The sequence below is a fragment of the Chroicocephalus ridibundus genome, chromosome 1 (genome assembly GCF_963924245.1).
Source record: "Chroicocephalus ridibundus chromosome 1, bChrRid1.1, whole genome shotgun sequence".
NCBI lineage: Eukaryota > Metazoa > Chordata > Aves > Charadriiformes > Laridae > Chroicocephalus > Chroicocephalus ridibundus.
This window is the reverse complement of record NC_086284.1, coordinates 86,313,528-86,333,237: the sequence shown is the minus strand read 5'-3', so window position 1 is coordinate 86,333,237 and position 19,710 is coordinate 86,313,528. Positions and strand designations below refer to the sequence as shown.

The window sequence follows — 19,710 nt, the reverse complement described above, 5'->3', positions numbered from 1 at the left end:
CCGAGCCGCTTTACCTACAGCCCCACCTGGCGGCACGAACGCGCCCAGGCCCACCCACCCGCCTCTGCGGCCGCCGGAATCACACCGTGATTCCCGGGGGCCGCCGCACGGGGGCCGCCGGGCGCCGCGTCAGCCCCCTCGGGAGGCCGAGGCCGGGCGCTCCCGGGGCGGGGAAGGCCTCACAGCCGCCGCCGCTTCTCCTGCTCCCGGCCGTTAGGGCGGCCCCGCGTGGGCCCCGCGCGCGCCGGCGCCTGATTGGAGTGCCCCGTTGGTGCTGGCCGCCCCCGCCTGGAGCGCGCGCCCTCGCCGCCTGCCCCATTGGTTACCGCTGTAGGAGGCCGGGGGGGGGGGGGGCGCCCTGCGTGCGGCGCGTGCGCGGTGGCGCGAGGCGCGGGTTGGAAGGCGGCGGGCCGCGCGTGGCGGGGCGGTGGCGGCGCCACCGTTAGGGCCTTCACTGGCGGCTCCTGCACCGGCGCCCCTCGTTGACCCCCTCCTGCTTTCGCCTTCTCCGCTGCCAGCCGTTGCTTCCTGCGCCGCCTCGCGCCTGTGCGCGCACGCACCCAAAATGGCGAGCAAGGAAGGTAGGAGACCTCCCTCGCCCTCCTCTCTCCCTCTCTCCGGTGGGGCGAGGACGTGTGTGCCCCGGGGGCGGGGGTGTGTGTGTGTGTGTGAGAGACTGAGGCCTCTCCGGGCCTCCTCCCCAAGGAGCTTCCGGGGGGATGGCAGCAGGGGCGGGGCAGCTGCAGTTGTACCCCCGCCAGCCGCCCGGGACCCCCTCTCCTACCCCGTCCCCTCCCTAGTGTGTAGCCCCGGCCCATGGCGGGAGCCCCCGGTTCATCTCCCTCCCTTCCCGCAGTGCTGGAGGACACGGTGGAGGAGCGCGTCATCAGCGAGGAGTACAAGATCTGGAAGAAGAACACCCCCTTCTTGTACGATCTGGTGATGACACATGCGCTGGAGTGGCCCAGCCTCACCGTGCAGTGGTTGCCTGATGTGACCAGGTGAGAGAAGGGAAGAGAGGCCTGGAATGATGATCCAGGGAGGTAGAGGGCTCAGCTGCTGGTTTGCTTAGTTTGCAAAGCAGGAGCCGAGGCTGTGTGCAATTGCATGTTCCACTGCTCTTCCTTTCTCTGCTAACCACATCTGCTAAGTAACGTGAAGATAAAAACCATGCAAGATGAGAATAATTTGTGTTAGGCTGCTCTTTGTGAGCTTGCAACGCTTTATTTTGCTTACAACTTTAAAAACTGTTTGGCTATGTAGGAGCTTTGAGGAAAAAAGTCACAAATTGATACTTTACAGAACTCTAGCTTACCTTAGCAGAAGATGTTATGAGGTGTGAGGAGAGAAACCTTTCTCAATTTATTGATATATAAGAGACCTAACACTCTTCTGTAGTTAATTCAGATCAGAGAAATGTATGTACCAAATTAGCTTTTTCTTGCAGACTCTTTTTCCTCATGTGTGTTACAGGTTACTATTCTGTAGAAGCTATAGTATCTGTCTCCAATTTTGTTTTGGTTTGTTTTAAGCCTGGATTTATTTCAGAGAGTATTGTTCTAAGACTGGTGCTTCGTGTCCTGGTTCTGTCCCTGGCTCACTGTTGACTTCATGTATCGTAATTTTCCCATTCTTCCACCTCCCCCTGAAAATTGTAGGCTCACTGGTTAACTTGTTAAATAACTTTAAAGGTGGAGATAGATTCTGTTCATGTGCTAGCTACTATAGAACTTAAATGATCGTAGTAACCACTCAGGGCTCCTTTGACGTAGTGGACAAGAACCAGGTCCCTCACATTGTTGTAAACTGGATACAGCTAGGTTTTCAAATATCTTATGTGTAAAGTTCATGCAATAATCAGAGGATGGTCTCTTTCCTCTTTAAAATTTCGCGTTACATGTGTGATGTTATACTTGGTGGTTAGATGGTTTCTTAATTTTATATATGAGAATGTTTGGGGAAGGTGTTGAGAGGTGTGAGCTAACTAGTCATGGCATAGAGAAAATTAAGTGGGGATGTGAGGGTGTGGAGCCCTTATGAGGAACACTTCTGCTTGCCTCATATTTTGCAGATTGACTTAATATTCAATTTAAAACCTGGTATTTCCAATTATCCAGTGTCAAAATATGTAAGCCATTTGAGGCAAGGACTGTCTCTTTGTATGGCACCTGACATGATGGGACACCTGTTCCTGATGCAAGTAAGTGTGTGTGCATTGTGTGTTTTGTTTTGTGTTTTTTATTTTGTTTCATATTTTTCTTTCCCCCTCAAAATGTATGATGATGGCTTAGAAGTGGTGTAGTAATACCCGTGGTGAGTGATGATTGCCCAAATGATTCCTGTTTGCTTGGATTCAAAAAGCATAATTAGTTTGTTGTTTTCAAGAATACAGAAGTTGCTTGGGTTTGACTGTTCAGATTCTTCCTTTCAGAGATAAATGTCAGTGTCCATCCAGCCTTTCACTTATTGCTAAATGTTGAATTTGACGACCAGAGGAGAAATTTTATCCTAGTTAGCTAGGATTTGTGCAGTGTTTAAAAACGAGCTTCTGAAATAAAATATTAACTGGTGCTTCCGAAATAAAATATTAACTGGTAAAAGCTTCTAAGAGAAGTAACTAAAATAGGTTGCCACTTGTCCTCGGTATTTGCATTGTATAGCAAGTAGTATTGATTGTTTTCTGATTCAATGCTGTGCGGCTGCCAGTGGAATTAAAGACAGAAGTAGGTATTAATGTCATCTTTAACTACTGTGCAAATTGTAATTGTCCCTTTCAAGCCATAGTGGCAGGGTTTACTGACTTATATTCTTTGGCTTGCCTATGTCAGAGTCTGGTTCACTTTATTGCACAAGTCCCTTGTGGCAAGGAAAGGATCACTTAAACGAGTCTCTCTTTTCTAGCTCCCTGAAGAAGTTTGGATCTTCAGTGTTGTTGATGCTAGCTATCGAACTTCTGGAACCAAGCACATAATTTTATTCCATGCATTTATTACTCTAAACAGGCCAGAAGGAAAGGATTATGCTCTACACTGGCTGGTTTTGGGAACGCACACATCCGATGAACAGAACCACCTGGTTGTTGCAAGAGTCCAGATTCCCAATGATGACCAGTTCGATGCTTCTCAGTATGACAGTGAGAAAGGAGGTGGGCGGTGCATGCATTCTTAAATTATATTTTAGAAGTAGCATTAATAAGTGTTCAGTCTAATGGTATTCTAACTTTCTGTTAAGTACTAAAGCTGATATATACTTATCGATTTACACTAATTCTAGATCATTAATTGTGCCTAAAAAGAGGAGACTTAGAAGAACTTAGGTAACATGATGTACAATCCGTATAGCAGTTTTGCCAGCTCTGTCAGTTGTGGTGAAAACTGATACTTTATCTACCTCAAATAGAGACTAGAGCTCTGAAAGAGTTTGTATCATAGAGGATGCAAAATATCTAAAGCATTAGTGCTGTTGTGTTACATGATGCTAGTCTTTCATAAGCTTCATGATAAGATGCTTACCACTGTTTCTTGGAGTGGGGGAGATGACATGAAATGCTGTTTCACCTGCTTAAAATAGTTGATGTGATAAACTGACTTTTCTCTGACAAACGTAGAGTTTGGTGGCTTTGGATCTGTGACTGGCAAAATTGAAACAGAGATCAAAATTAACCATGAAGGTGAAGTAAACCGTGCTCGTTACATGCCACAGAATCCCTGTATCATTGCTACAAAAACACCGTCTGCTGATGTGTTGGTATTTGATTACACTAAACATCCTTCAAAACCAGGTGGGTCAAACTGCTTGAATTTAAGCAAAATGCCTCTTGTCATTGAGGGATGAACTTGTATTTAACTGTAGTTGGGAGGAGAGGTGATAGGCTCTGGAATCCAAATAAGAAGGTCCATATCTTCGTTCACTATAATTGCCTGGTTATATTCAATATCATAAGAGAATCCTGATAGAAGCAGCGCTCTTCTAAGAGGCTGATGTATAAAATATGATTATTGTAATGGAAACAAAGTTCTTAGGTGATAATGATGCTCTTACAGATTGATGTACAAGGTGAAGCTAAATGGAAGGTATTTCCTCTCTTTCAGACCCAAGTGGAGAGTGTAATCCTGACCTTAGATTAAGAGGGCACCAGAAGGAAGGCTATGGCTTATCATGGAACTCCAATTTGAGTGGACATCTTCTCAGTGCATCAGATGATCATGTAAAACCCACATCTTTTCCCCTATTTAAAAAAATAAAAAAACCCAACGCTATCAAACAACCCCTCCTAATTTATGCTGTAATAGATAATTAGAGGAAAAACTGGGTTAGTGTAGCTGTATACTGTTATGTGGGGAAGCTCTCACATATTGTAATTATATTTCTAAAGGCTGTCAGTTGACTTTAGGTTGTAATCAACAATCAGTTCTATGTAACGTTCTTGATTAAGAACAGAATGTTTTTATAGTTGTCTGCTGGAAGAAATTGTTGTATAACAATCCTTTAAACTGGCCTGGGTCTGAGACCGTAAACTAGTAAGACTCTCAAAGATCAATTGAACTAAATGCTTATATATTTCTTTGTGGGCTTTAAAAGTGTAAATTGCTTCTGTGACCTTTATAAATAATCCTCGGACCCTGAATTTGCAGAAAACTGATTGATAACTTAGCTCACTTCTCAGTTATGGCATATTAAGTGTTCCTTTTCAAAAACAAAGAACTGTTTCAGGAGTGTCATCTCTCTGTTTATATGTAGAATGTGATTATTTATTTATTTATTTGAAAGATGATACAGTCAGAGTCTGTGTAACAATAGAATATGACTCTTACTTACAGACTGTGTGTTTATGGGATATAAGTGCTGGACCAAAAGAAGGCAAAATTGTTGATGCGAAAGCAATCTTTACTGGACACTCTGCAGTAGTAGAAGATGTGGCATGGCATCTGCTTCATGAATCTCTGTTTGGATCGGTGGCAGATGACCAGAAGCTTATGATGTAAGTTGGGCTTAAATGGTTTCTGGATAGTGTCTGCTGTGTGCTGACAGTGGACCAGTCCAGAGCACTTGGATAAAAAAAATTTGAATTATGGAATGGTCTAATATAGCTCTCTGATGCAATCAACTATGGTAATGCTGCAGAATCACTGAAATCCGCATGTGATTTAATGCGTTCACATGATTTGAAAATAAGATGTAATTAATATGTATGTCAGCTTCCTGGTGCAAACTGCTCACGTACAACAGACTACTGAATACTGAAAGGTAATGGCATAAAAACTGTAGCTTCAGACTTAGGTTTAGTGATAATGTAGTCTCTTAAACTAATGTGTAGTGTAGTGAAAAAGAACCTCCTGTGAAAATTAATATTTGTTCACTCTCGCTCTCTCTTCCCTGCCCCTCACCCTCCCCCAAACCCTTCATTGCAACAGTTGGGACACAAGATCTAATACCACGTCCAAACCAAGTCATTCTGTAGATGCTCATACAGCTGAGGTCAACTGTCTGTCCTTCAATCCTTACAGCGAGTTCATTCTAGCAACTGGTTCTGCTGACAAGGTTTTTATTTGTGTATACTTTAAATTCATAAGTATTCTAGATGATAATTCTATAGGCATTATAGTAAAAATTATTTCTTGTTACTTCTCCCAGACGGTGGCTCTATGGGATCTTCGAAACTTAAAATTGAAACTCCATTCTTTTGAGTCACATAAAGATGAAATTTTTCAGGTGGGTAAACTCTTCTCACAAGCTGTAGAAAAAACTAGAAGAGTACTGATTTGGACAAGAACATACAGATTTTCATATGATGACCAACCACAGTAAGTAAGTCTGTTCAACATTAAATAGTGAATTTTGGTTCATCAAATACAGACAGTACCACGTACTTGTTTCCCTGCTTGACTCTGAAGCAAGTAGTCAACCTATTGCTAAAAAGATACTGGGACCTTGCAAGTACCTTCAGTGCAGGTGGAAGGTTTCGCTAAAATGTCCTGCTGTAGGGAGGACTTGGGTTCAAATCTAATTTTGTGAACTGCCTATTTAGTAGGGTGCAAGTAACAGTGAATTTTAGACAAATAAATTTCATGATACGGAAATCTCTTAACAGTCAAATGATGTTGGCTGTTCAACTTGAGTAATCTTAAGACTTTAAAGCACTCTATTTGAGCTATAGGATATCCTTTGTGGTGGAAGAAACTGATGTATTGAGTATAGTTATTGAAAATTAGTGGCTGGATGCTGGTTATCTAGGATATGCTGCTTTTAGAAATCAGTAACTTTTGCTTCAGTGAAGTTGTTTTTCTCTCAATAGGTTCACTGGTCTCCTCATAATGAAACAATTCTTGCTTCAAGTGGTACTGATCGTCGGCTTAATGTGTGGGATCTGAGGTGAAGAATACTTCCTATCTTTTAGTACATATGGATAGATAGGAAAAAAAAGGGGGGTGTGCAGACCTGCTTTATTTGGTAGACTACATTGGTGCTGTTCTGTATCCTTCCTTGCTTGTTTAACTTGGGACCTGGTCTTCCAGGTATGGAGTAGAAGCAGCGTGGTACTCCTAATGTTACTTCTCTGCGAGGGTTTCTTGCTGGTATAATTGTTTTCTGTTGTCTTTAGTAATAAGTGATTCCTGTGATTTCTGCCTCCATGTCCTTCACAAGTTAGATTCTCTTGCTAAAGCCAAACAGTTGATGTTTTATACCTGAGGCTTATGGTTATTTCACAGTAAGGAAGGGCAAATAGTGGAAACAAAGGTTAGGAACTGTTAAGTTAAGCTGATATAGAATGCAATTTTCATTATTAATAAAAAGTATAAACTACTTTCTTACAGTAAAATCGGAGAAGAGCAGTCTGCAGAGGACGCAGAAGATGGGCCTCCTGAGCTGCTTGTATGCTTTTTTCAGGTTTCAATCTGTTGATGTGCTGTATGGCAGTTTGATGCCTTATGACTGTGCTACTAAAGCTGCAGCAGTTCTTAAATCTCTTCACCTTCCCAGTTTTCAGTCCATTGCTCTAACTTGGCAGTAGGTTTCCTCTGTTCAGTTCTGAAAGCAGTGATTTTTTTCAAAGCTCTTCTGGACATTATTTACACATCTTTATTGCTGAACATATTTACGGTTCAGCCATGTGTTGTCTATACTCTTTTATAACTAAACACGTATAAAGGCAAGGCCTCAAATTATTTATCTTGCGTTGGACCAGTTAGGTCCCATATAACTAACCTTACTGATGTAGAAAGTACGAAGGCTTATGTGTTGTTTTGCTTCCTTAGGAAACAATTAAAAATGTTTATAGTTTGGTTTCTCCATCATTTCCTGTGTATAAGTGCTCATTTAATGAGATGAGGTAATGGATATAAAATATGGCTGGATTTCACAGGCCAACCTTGTGTGAAGTAGCACCATTCTGAGGATGGCAGTTGCTACAATGAGATGAACTGTTGGCTTAAATGCTGTCTCAGCAATTGCATCCGTGTCCATAAGCAACGAACGGAATGCACTGTTTCACACACGCCTTCTTTACGTCTGTATTGTGAATCTCTAGTAGCAAGCTTTTCTTCTTTCTGTAGTCAACATGATGAATTTAGCTTCTGAATCTTGAGTTTTAACAGATTTCTCTCTAGAGATGAAATGGCTTACTGAAGCTTGTGGCTTTTTTAACAGTTTATTCATGGAGGACACACTGCCAAAATTTCAGACTTCAGTTGGAATCCTAATGAGCCTTGGGTAATCTGTTCTGTATCAGAGGACAACATCATGCAGATCTGGCAAATGGTGAGTGTCACAACAGCTCTTGAGTTGCTCTGAAGCTTGGTGCGTGAGTGAAACTGACATGGCTTGTTCTTAGGGCAGCTTGTGCCTTCAGTGACCGAAAGTAGCCTGTCGCCTATACTTGTCACACTGTTAGGTTGGAGAGTAAGGCTTTCAAAAGAAAACAAAGACGAAACCAACCTGAATAGATGCAACTGTTAGCTAAATCTTTGCTCCAAGTCTTAGGTACTAGTTTTAGTAAGAATAAATGTGGCAGTTGCAAACTTATATCCAATACTAGCCAAGACTTACTCTTTTTTATTTTTTCCACCCCTGCATTTTGACTGTGAAGCAAGATGCCTTTTAACTCTCCAGTTCATATTATTTTACATTGCAGGAATTTGACCAGTTATCTTATAAACATAGAATAAAATCACTTGAGAATAACAAGTTAAATGTAGCAGACTTAAGTAAGCGTCACGAGTCAGGCTTTCAGTTTTTAATACTTGTTCTTTAACTTGTGTTGTGTGTTCAGACTGAGGTTGAGATAAGTCCAAACAACAAGATGTTCATGGTAAGGAATTAAATGGCTAAGGCTTATCCTGCTGAAATAAAACAACACAAGAAGACAACTGCTGAAGTCTAGCCACTGTATGCACATTCCTAAACTTGGCTGCCCTTTAAGAAAAGGCAGGGAGAGGGTCCCTTTGAGGAGGGGAATGATGTCTGTGTTTTCTTGATATTACCGTGTTTTTTTCTGTATAAAGCGTAGATCCTTTAAGAACAGTTGTGTCTACCACTTGTAATGTTTTGTGTCTTCAGGCAGAGAACATTTACAATGATGAAGAACCAGATATAGCAGCAGCTGAACTGGAAGGTCAAGGAACGTAACTTTTCGTCTTTAAGGAAATACTGGGTGTGACATAGTAATATAATTTGACTACTGTATACATTTAAGGGGCGGGAAAGAAAAAAAAGGGCCCCCCCCTCTAAAAAACAAACCAAAAAAAACCCGCAAGCACTGGGCAGAAGCATTACATCAAGATGATAATATTCTTAATTGGGCACAAAAAGCTTGTATAGTCAAATTGTCATGGGATACTCTTGGTTGTTTGGGCACTTTGAGATATTGTATACTGTACAGCAATTAGCTTTTAGGGAAAATAAGAAGGACTTAATAGCTATGTCTATATTTTTAAACAAACTTAGTGGGTTCCTGTAAATAAAACAGTCAAATTCTCACTCTTCCCACACCAAAAGTATGCAAAAAAAAAAAAAACCAAACCCAAAGTTTTTATTAATATGTAAAAAGAGCTTTTCACTTTTACACACTTTTGGATTGGCTTTGCATAAATAAAATTTATTAAATAAAATATTTGGTGTGTTTAATTATTGTGCATTGACATAAAGTGAATTCCTTCTTGCCTGAATATAACTTTAGTTTCTGTGTGGTAATAAAGATGTGTAGATTTAGTTTATAACTTACCCCATGATTGAAGGTCTGGGGAGATGCGAGTTGTCTTGATGCGGAGAACTGGGATCATTCACGAATAGAATGGGTGTAGAAAGAGGTTTGCGGAATACATGGGGATGACCAGTAAGACTCCTGTAAAGTTCCAGTATAAATCTTGAGCAGACTCAAGTAACTGTTGAGTTGGAGTTTGAGTAGGTTGGGTTTTTTTGAGTGGTGGTGGAAGAACTGTCCTTTAACCTTTTCTTGTCTCGGGGGATAAGATGGCAATGTGGTCTCAGTGAACTGGTATCGCTTGTGTTTAGTTAGAGCCCTCCTGTAGCTTTTTGTGTTTAAACTGATGTCAGGCAATCAGCAGGTGTGTAAAATACATTAATATCTGTACAAATACAAGACAAACATACGGTTCTCTAAACCTCTGGCTGACTGAAAAGCTGGAGAATTTGGACCATGTAGAGGTAAAATATCTCCATGTTTATCATGGTTCTACAGACAAGTTATTGATCACCTTGGAGATGTCAGTCAGACAAATCTAAGTTGGTGTCTAACTTGAGTTTAAATGAAAGCTTTTAGTTACTTAAGACAGGCATCAAGTAAATGAATTGTTGGCTGTCCTTATCTTTCTGCTTGAACTGAAAAAAATAGAAGACTTTGGTGACTGGTGCTGACAGCGTGGGTTTTTTGGTAATATTTTGAAAATATTACTTCCCTTGACATGTAACTTGTCTTTACTTGACTTTGACAAGCTAGTAGGTTACTGGGCTCAAGCTGTGTACCTTAAGGTGCCTGTGCTTGGTCTGCCTGGGATGGAGGTCACTTCCATCCAAGACGTGGACACGGTGCCATGTTTTGGATTTATGGCTGGAAGGGTGTTGATAACGCACCTGTGTTTTGGGTGTTGCTGAGCAGTGCTTGCACACTGTGTCAGCTGGGGGTGGGGTAAGAGGTGGGGAGGGGACGCAGACAGGACAGCTGACCCAAATTGGACAAAAGGGGATATTCCTTGCCATGTCTCAGCAATAAAAAATGGGATTGAGAAAGAAGAGGGGGGTCTTCCATGGTGGCTGTTGCTTGGAGTCTGGTGGAGCGTGGGCCTGCTGCTGAGGTGGCAAATTATTATTATTTTTTTTTTACCACTTCACCCACCTATTAAACTCTGTTTCATCTCTACCCATGAGACTTTTTTTGTTCCTGTTCTCTGCCCTGCCCTGCTGCGGTGGGGTGTGAGTGCTTTGCTGCTGGCCAACCCACCACTCTGCCACTCAAAAATGGAAAGCTGCTATTTGAGGTAAATATTTCCATTTTTTAGGAGTGAGAGTTGAATGAGTAAAGAGTTTTGATTTAGCTCCTTTTGTGTTCTCTGTGAGAATTTGGTAGGCAGGACACTCCCTAGGTCTAGTATCCTAGGCCGCATCACAAGAAGCGTGTCCAGCAGACCGAGGGAGGTGGTTCTCCTCCTCTGCTCCGCTCTGGGGAGACCCCACCTGGAGTACTGCATCCAGCTCTGGAGCCCTTAGCACAGGAAAGACAGGGACCTGTTGGAGTGGGTCCAGAGGAGGGCCATGAAGATGATCCGAGGGCTGGAGCACCTCTGCTGTGAGGACAGGCTAAGAGTTGGGGTTGTTCAGCCTGGAGAAGAGAAGACTCCGGGGAGACCTTATAGCGGCCTTCCAGTACTTAAAGGGAGCCTACAGGAAAGCTGGGGACGAACTGTTTTGCAGGGCCTGTTGTGATAGGACAAGGAGTAACGGTTTTAAACTCAAAGAGGGTATATCTAGACTAGAGATAAGGAAGAAATTTTTTACACTGGGGGTGGTGAAACACTGGCACAGGTTTCCTAGAGAGGTGGTAGATGCCCCATCCCTGGAAACTCCAGGTCAGGTTGGACGGGGCTCTGAGCAACCTGATCTAGTTGAAGGCTCATTGCAGGGGGATTGGACTAGGTGACCTTTAAAGATCCCTTCCAACCCAAACTATTCTATGATTCTAGTAGACCAATGTAATGTTGCATCCCATTATTCAAAGCATTGATACTTGGGAGTGGGGTGGAAAAGAACAAAAGATGACTTTGGCAAGGGAGGTGATACACTGTCATGAGACTACTACCATGTACTAGTATTTTAGTACTGATTAATGTTCAGCCCTTTCCAGGACAGAGGTGGTAGTTGGTAGCTGGCACTTGGCTCTGGAAGCTTGTGGTTCAGCATTTTGTTCCTCAGGAAGGTGCTCACCTGTGTGTCGCAGAGATGGCCACCTTCCCTCCAGCATGCACCCCCTGGTCATCATCTACAGCAGATGATCCCTGTGCTGGTGCTGTGAGGGTATGGCAATGAAGCTGGAGAGCAAAGGTATTGCCAACTTTCCTGTTTGGCAAACGGTCATTCAGCTAAAAGTCAACATCTGTTGACAAAGTCTTGGTGGGTGTAAGCAGGGCAGCAGTTTCCCTTGCCTCACAGGAAGGCCCCCACAGTCATACCAAGGGCAACGCGGGCTGCTCTGGATGCCAGTTTAATTTGCAAGCGGCAGCAAATGATAAGTATTAAACATGGTGAACTTGGGACGGTTTTTGGTCAGGTCCTACTTCCTTTTGACATTCATTCTGACATATGCAGCTCTCGAAAAGTAGGAAAGGAAGAGGTCAGTGGCCTGACTGATTGATTGTCACTGGAAAAACAAAAGTGCTTCCCAGAGAGCACAGTGGCGGCTCTTCCTGGCACAGCTATGGCTGTGGGCTGTTGGACGACCCCTGCCGCTGCTGGTGCTCCTCAGCGCTTACTTTGAGGGGACCTTCTGGCTTCTTGGCACCACCAAGTGGTTTCAGCGAGTGGGTCTGTTATGGTTGGGTTATTAGTACTTAATTTTTCTTGCTGCCTCACTAACTAAGTGACAGAGGGGGAAGGAGGGGTGAACTACTAATGACGGCTCTTTTCTCCTTGCTCTTCTTATGCTGTTTGTTTTTAAGTCCCTGCCTGCTGTTACAAGGACGCCCCATGTTGCAGGCACTGGGTCGTCATGCGTAGATGCATCTCCTTCCACACCTTTTTCCAGAGTGGTTCCCCAAAAAGCGATGCAGGAAGGTGCAAAAGCACTTGAATATTCCCGTGGAAGGCAGAGATGCCGTCGGTGTCGAGCAGGTGGGCGGCAGCTGGAGGTGATGTGATAAAACGGCGTGAAAGCTGCTGAAGGAGAGCTAGGCCACCACACAACTAACCGTGCTTCCGTCTAGCTGGTCTTCAGGCGTGTAAAAACGCTAAAATGCCGTATCCAGGAAGAGGAGATGAGTGCGTTCTCTGAGTGTGGTTTTGGTTTGACCAACAGATAGGCAGTGGGGGGACCTGCTGCTGAAGGCCTGAGACAGCCGGTGCAGCTGCTGGGCTAGCAGTTTCTGTCCCTGGCTGTCCAGAAACATCGCTGGCCCCCTCAGGAAGCTGGAAGCTGGTGACTCAGTGTTAGAGGCCCTCATGACAGAGAGCCCCTCTAACTTTTCCTTCAGATTCTCTGAATTCATTCCTGTCAGAAACAGGGTCTCCCGCAGAGTGCAGAACGCCTGCCGAAGCACCGCCGTGCCTGGCAAGGCCCAGACAGGTTGCCAGTCCGTCAATCATAAAAGCCTAGAGACATTCTGGTTTTTTAATGACCGTGTTTTGCATCCTGGTTAACTGGATGAAGTTAAATTCTTGCAAAAGCGTACCTATCTATCTGATTGATTAGCGGCGTACTCTCAAGAGAAATTTTAGCGCTGATACAGCGCTATTGTACAGACTCATCTCTCTTTTAAAATAATGGCTGTCAGTGTTCCTGCTTTCTTTTACTGAAATACCAAGCTGGCAGCTCTCTTGGGTCACTGGTGGGTGTCTTCAATGTCCCTCAAAGCCCTGCTCTTTCCCTGTGGAGCATGGAAGAGGGAGCGAGCTGGGGCTTGGGGGTGCTCTCAGTGCCCACTCTCACACAGCTGAAAGGCAGCAGGATGGAATAATTTATTATGGAACAACAGGAGAGCATAATTTCATTATCTTTAATATACGTGTAATTCAAAGTGCTCCAGTAAATACAACCTCTGTACTCATTTCTTTTCCCCGAGTCTTAATTGTCTTCCGCAATATACGTGCACACACACACCTTCCTTCAGCAGGGGCAACCTTGTACAAGCCTTACTTCATTAGCTCTAGGACAGCTTGGTCCCACAGCCAGGTGACAGGGCCAGCATTTAGTTTAAGTTAGCCTACATCTTGCTGACACACCAGAAGGCTGTGCTACCCTTCAATAAGACGCGAACAGGCTCGAGTTGGGGAGAGAGGAACCTAATGAAGTTCAACAAGGGCAAGTGTAGGGTCCTGGACCAAGGGAGGAATAACCCCATGCACCGGTACAGGTTGGGGGCTGACCTGCTGGAGAGCAGCTCTGCAGAGAGGGACCTGGAAGTCTTGGTGGACAAGAAGTTGACCATGAGCAGCCAAGAAGGCCAATGGTCTCCTGGGGGGGCATTAAAATGAGCGTGGCCAGCAGGTTGAAGCGAGGCCACTTCTGGAGTACTGCGTCCAGTTCTGGGGTCCCCAGTTCAAGAAGGACAGGGGACTACTGGGAAGATCCAGCAGAGGGCTATGAAGATGGTCAAGGAAATGGGGCACCTCTCTTATGAGGAAAGGCTGAGAGACCTGGGTCTGTTTAGGCTGGAAAAGAGAAGGCTGAGAGGGGAATCTCATCAATGCTTATAAATATCTACAGGGTGGGTGTCAGGAGGATGGGACCAGGCTCTTCTCAGTGGTGACCAGTGACAGGACAAGAGGCAATGGGCACAAACTGGAACACAGAAAACTTCATCTCAACATGAGGGAAAAACTTCACTTTGAGAGTGTCAGAGCACTGGCACAGGCTGCCCCGAGAGGTGGTGGATCTCCTGTGGAGACATTCAAAACCCACCTGGATGCATTTCTGTCTGACCTGCTCTGGGTGACCCTGCTCTGGCAGGGGGGTTGGACTGGATGATCTCTGAAGGTCCCTTCTAACACCCACCATTCTGTGACTTAAATCTTTTCATTACTGAGTGAGATTGTGCTGCTGTGGGACCATTATGTTTTTTTAATTTGCATGTCCTATACATTTCTTTATTGCCTGAGTAGGTTTGTGAAACATTGGAAGGTCATCATTTTTAGGCAGCTTTGTCTATCAGGCTGCCTTAATATTTTTATTTTAAAAACTGGTGACCTCCATAGTAAGTAGATACTGCTTAGATGCTGCAGTTAGTAGTAAAAACAATGGAATTTGAGGTTTAAAAAAAAAAAAGGTCATAAAATAGTTGACCTGAACAGCAGCTACAGCAAGATTTTTATTTATTGCATTAAACTATGGTTACTTTAGGTGTACTTACAGAGTACTTACAGAGTGTACTTAATAGGTTACTCCTGCAGGTTGATACATGCTGGGGAGAGGAAAAAACCAGCAAGCTTTCTGTCCACTGGCCTTTATTTTAGAGGGAAGTATGTACAGAGGTTGGAGACCTAGCTCTTTTGTATTAGTTATTACCAGAAGTGCAGGCATAACAAAAACTACAGAAGGTAACCTAAAGTGAAAAATTGCCAGTTTAGGGTGATTTGCTCGTTTGTTCTCAACACCTACGTATTTGATGCAATTTTTCAGTGCAAAGGGGATCTTCTCTCACTAAGGTTTTCAGCCTGCACTGAGGAAATCTAAATTCTTTCATTTTTGTGCTGAAATAAACCATGAATGGTAGCAGAACTATAAACTACGTTGAAAACCTGCTATTTTATTTTGTCAGACCCGTGTTTCCAGAAGTTGAATGACAAAAATCTTCAGCCGTGCCATCTCATCAGGCCGCTCGAGCCCTTCAGAAGAGCGGTGGGTGGCTGGAGAGCAGCACTCGCAGGCTTCCAGCCCCGCGTTGTAGTGGTGGTTCATTACTAATAAGGCCAGTGCACATTACCGGTGCGCATCACAAATTATTGTTCCCACTGTTTTCTTCTCTAAGAACGGGACCGTGTGCACCACCGGCTCCTCTGAACGCAAACTCGAACAGCAGAAATGTTTCTGTGAGGAGGTGGAAGTGGTTAAGGGTAATTGATACTGAAATATTTTGGAAGACCGATACCCATACAACAGCAAAACTCGGAGAGCGTGTAACATTCCTGCATTTTGCCTCAACGAGACAAAAAGCAATGTCAGGGCTTTTCCTTTACTGCGTATGAAGAACTGCATTTGCTTTACTTACGCTGCTTTTACTGTCACACGCGAAGCCCTTAAGGGTATCAACTGTTGGATGCCAGGTGATTTTTGTCATTTGTTTTATGCCCTTATCCATACTATACTTGATTAAAGTGCGGCAGTTGCACTAGCTGATCACAGTAGGCCCCTTCCACCTGAAATACTCTGTTACTGGTGTGTGTGCTGTACATTTTCACTTCGGCACTGCAACAGCTGAGCAACGTGTGCGCTTGTTAGCTGTGTCAACTCCCCCACCGAAAACGAGAAGTACTTGGTCAACACCCACTTCAACCTTTTGCTTTCCAGCCACTAGAAAGTCCAATGCAGTCGATTCTCTTAATTCTCTCAAAGTCAGCTTCTGTCCCGCGAGCTGGTGCTTCAGATAAATGACTTTCAAACCCAAAGCTTCCCCCAGTCCAGGCATGGCCCAACCTGCATAAGAAACGGTAACCTGGTTGACTAAAACATCAAAATGTGTTTGAGAATTGTGTAACTGCGGTTCCCCTTTAGAAGACAATGATTTCCTGCTTTAAACATCAAGTCTGTGTAAAAACCACATCCCGGAGAAAAGGGTCAGGAGCAGATTCAGTAACCTTCTGGCAGGAAAGAGCAGAAGCGCAGTCAAAGCCAGCAAAAGCTTTGATGAGCAGGATTTATAAAATAGGCACTATGACCAAGCTCAAATGGCTTTATGTGAATGCTGCTGGGGGGAAAAAACCAACCAACCAACCTCAACAAATTACATGGATTAAACACCAGTAACGTATCTTGGACTTGGCAGAAGCGAGGTTGTTATTTTGACTCTTAACACCAGGACATCAAGTTGGTGCAAGTGACAGGGAACTACATCAGTACGGAATATCTGTTACACGGCCGTAGTTAGAATAAGGTTAAAAAAGCGGGACTTCTTGAATTCTTTTCCTCATCTTGAGCAAGTATCACAAGATGTAACAGGGTAGTTAAATTTTTAGATGCTGAAAGTGATTACTTTCTTGAAGTAGAGCTTTGGGAGCCATATTCTTGGCGTAGTCACGAATTATGCACAATTATGCCTGCTTCAAGACTCAACTGTCACAGTCCATAAGGCAGGCAAACCCCGGATCCTTGTTTGAGTGGGAAATCCAAAAGAAACATGCGACCTAAATGTTCTAACATGTTCCACCTCAACATGAGGAGGAACTTCTTCACTGTGAGGGTGGCAGAGCCCTGGCACAGGCTGCCCAGAGAGGTGGTGGAGTCTCCGTCTCTGGAGACATTCCAAACCCGCCTGGACGCGTTCCTGTGCAACCTGCTGTGGGTGACCCTGCTCTGGCAGGGGGGTTGGACTAGATGATCTCCAGAGGTCCCTGCCAACCCTATGGTTCTATGACCTCAAAGATGGAAGATAACAAACAGTTTTGAAGGAACTTAAAATAAAGTCCTTGCAATTAGCACAATATTCTTAAGTTACTTAGAGGTTCGGGCTAGATGGGTGCCAGTCAGCGAGATCAATAAGAGCAGCGTAGTGAGATGAGGCTGAGTTAGGCTGTTAGAAGAAAATACATCCTGTGTTCAAGACAACACGTCTAAACAAGAAGGAAAAGGTTGATAATAGGAAATTTAAATGTAAAAAAAAAAAAATATTCAGAAAGGAGAAAAAAAAAAAAGCATCTGTGAGGAATAACTTATTAAAAGTCTAAAAGCAGGATTTTTTTCCAAGCATATCAAACACACCAGCCCATCTGCCAGGGAGACGAAGCCCTAGCGGCAACAGGCTGAAGGGCTGGGAATGCAGCTGGTGAAAGAGGTTCTCGCATCAGAGCTGCTCTGCACAAGGAGAGTTAAGTACGGACTCAAATGCGTACGCACATGTGTGCATGTACGTTAACAAAAGAGACTTAGCACCCAACAACAACAACAAAAAAACTTCAAAAAATATCAGACCTCCTCAGCTACTAACTGTGATGTATAACCAAATTCCTCTCCAGCAAAAGCTTTCAAATCGGACCATTTTTTTTGTAAGGAATTTGGGAAGACCGGGGAGATCCATGGAACTATTATCAGTAGATTTGACTCCTGTATCAACTTACCAGATGTCTGCTGGAAGTACAATACAGCCGAGGGAAGAGTCTGGGAGGTTCCTGGAGCGTGCACCCTAAGAGAGGACAGAGATATCAGAGATGCTTATACAGGGGCAGAGGCAGTGCCTTTTGAGGAGATAAATCTCAGATGTGAGGCAATACTTTGAAGGAGCAAACAAGTACAGCAAGGATGGCAACCGAGACCTGGTTTTCCAAAAAAATCCAACACTTGGATTTCCAAAATACTCGGCACAAGCTCTAAAAAAGGCTCAGGGGTAGGAGGACCTACATTGCTCGGCTTTTATGAGATGGGTATCTTCAAACAAGTGAACAATTTCTGTATTTTTTTTAAATTAAAAAAAATTAATACTATCTTCAGAGTCACAGAGCACATCATAGTATATTGCTCTAAAGAGTTCTACGTATTACCTAGGAAAAAAGTATACGTAAAGGAAAACTGAACCCAAAACTGGTTCTCAAATTTAGGGAAGTTGCCAAATGGTAGGGAATATGCCAAAAAGGGCAGACAGAACACTGATGGCGTTATTAGGAAACCGGAGGCAACTTGTACCTCAGTAACAAGTGACCCCACATCGTATGACGATGCGGAGCACTTGATGGAGTTGCTAGACAACCTGCTTTTTAAGAGGAAAAACCCACATTTTTTTCCACGCTGCACCCAACTGAACCACGGTAGATAAATTTACCGCAGTAGATAAATTTTTGGGGTCAGAAGCAGAATTCAAGGCAGGCAGCCACAGGCCGAGCCAGAACCCCTGCTCTCTGTGGTGCGACGCGCCCTCCCCCTGACCCCCGACGGCAACCTGCGGGGCGAGTGCAGCAGCTACAGCATCTCTCTTACCATACGCTGCCGGCGTGGCTTGTACTGGCCACCACCAGTAACACGCAAGTCATCGACACGACCCTGTAACGCCACCCTTCTCGGGGCATTTCACTCCGACAACACCCTTGGACTCCAATTTCACATCTTTTAATTTTCATGCTTCAGCGTTCGAACAAATACAACGAGCTCTGTAGGTCCAGTTAGAAGACAGGAATATGATGTTAAAGAAAAACTCAGAGTCCAATATATTAAGCATACTTATTTACTTAATCTATACAGAATCGAGTAGATAAAATTTCAGATTCACATTAGTGAAAAATCTCTACAAAATGTTTTTGAAAAGCAAAACAAAAACTGCCTGTTCATTTATAATTTTTCGTCATGAAAGCAGACATGGGTTGTAAAAATAAAGCAGTGTGTTTAGCACAAACTAGATTTCTGCATCACTTTTTTCACAGTTATTTCCATCTACAGTCCAAAGAGGTAGATTTTCTGCAACACCTGAGAATTGAACTGTAACGTAACCAGGTGTAATGAAAGGAAGGACAAAACGTTAGAGATACAGCCCTAACTTACTTGTGTACACGTATTTGGGTCTTGCATCACGTATCATTTAGCTTTTTGCAGCTTAATCATGGTGAAACTGTCAATCAGGCCCCAGAGTGTTGACAATTAGACGTACTTATTTCAGGCTACATCAGTTTACAGCCCAGGTTAAACAGTTTATGGTAGTGGGAGAAAGGCATTAATACAAGTTTACTTAAAAACCCTACTGGAGCCAATTTGGCTGCAGACTGGCAGTGCAAGAGCCCGCTGTACGGCAGATCAGTCCGAGTGCTGAGCTTATCCCTTATATAAATTTGTATTTTTTTATTTTCTTTTTTAAACAACACTCTTGAAGCAATGCATGAAACTGTATTGACTGGTTTCAGGAAGCAAAGTACAGCTCACCTTGGCCAGATAAACTGATACGATATGGGTATGTTAAGGGTAGGAAAAAGATATCCCCGTTTTAAAAGCCTTTCACTTGGGGCGTTCTGCTTCATTTACATATTAAGTCAGTAGCAAATATGTTTGTATTGCTGTTCTATACATCTGTCGCGTCTCTAAAAGCCCTTTAAAATATTCTTGCAGCAGGATCCGAAAAGTCACTCTTGCCTCCATATAGAACAAGCACTATAGAAAGAATTGTTAAAGATATAAATGTCCAAATAATAAATTGTAAAAATAGAAAACTGCATGTCCTACCTTGCCAAGGGTACGATGCATCAGATAGATACAAAGTTTTTCACTTTTCCTCAGGAAAATTACTTCACGCTTAGTGTTAGCTGAAAACCAGTTCTCGCAACAACTATTTTTTTTTTGTTTAAACAGTTTGATTC

At 43.5% G+C, this 19,710-nt stretch overlaps 1 protein-coding gene across 2 annotated transcripts; it reads left to right on the top strand.

The window, feature by feature from the left end:
* Positions 1 to 349: 349 nt before the first annotated feature.
* On the top strand, positions 350 to 9,073 carry RBBP7 (RB binding protein 7, chromatin remodeling factor). 2 transcript variants are annotated; one of them, XM_063342388.1, is made up of 12 exons: positions 350 to 581; positions 857 to 1,001; positions 3,003 to 3,145; positions 3,608 to 3,781; positions 4,092 to 4,207; positions 4,821 to 4,981; positions 5,415 to 5,541; positions 5,635 to 5,712; positions 6,296 to 6,372; positions 6,816 to 6,873; positions 7,648 to 7,758; positions 8,557 to 9,073. In XM_063342388.1, the coding sequence occupies exons 1-12, from the start codon at positions 566 to 568 to the stop codon at positions 8,623 to 8,625; spliced, it is 1,275 nt and encodes a 424-aa protein (XP_063198458.1). In that variant the 5' UTR covers positions 350 to 565; the 3' UTR covers positions 8,626 to 9,073. The 2 variants fall into 2 exon arrangements, with proteins under 2 accessions (XP_063198458.1, XP_063198468.1); XM_063342398.1 differs by lacking the exon at positions 350 to 581 and adding an exon at positions 2,072 to 2,200 and having other exon boundaries at positions 870 to 1,001; positions 2,902 to 3,145.
* Positions 9,074 to 19,710: the final 10,637 nt, after the last annotated feature.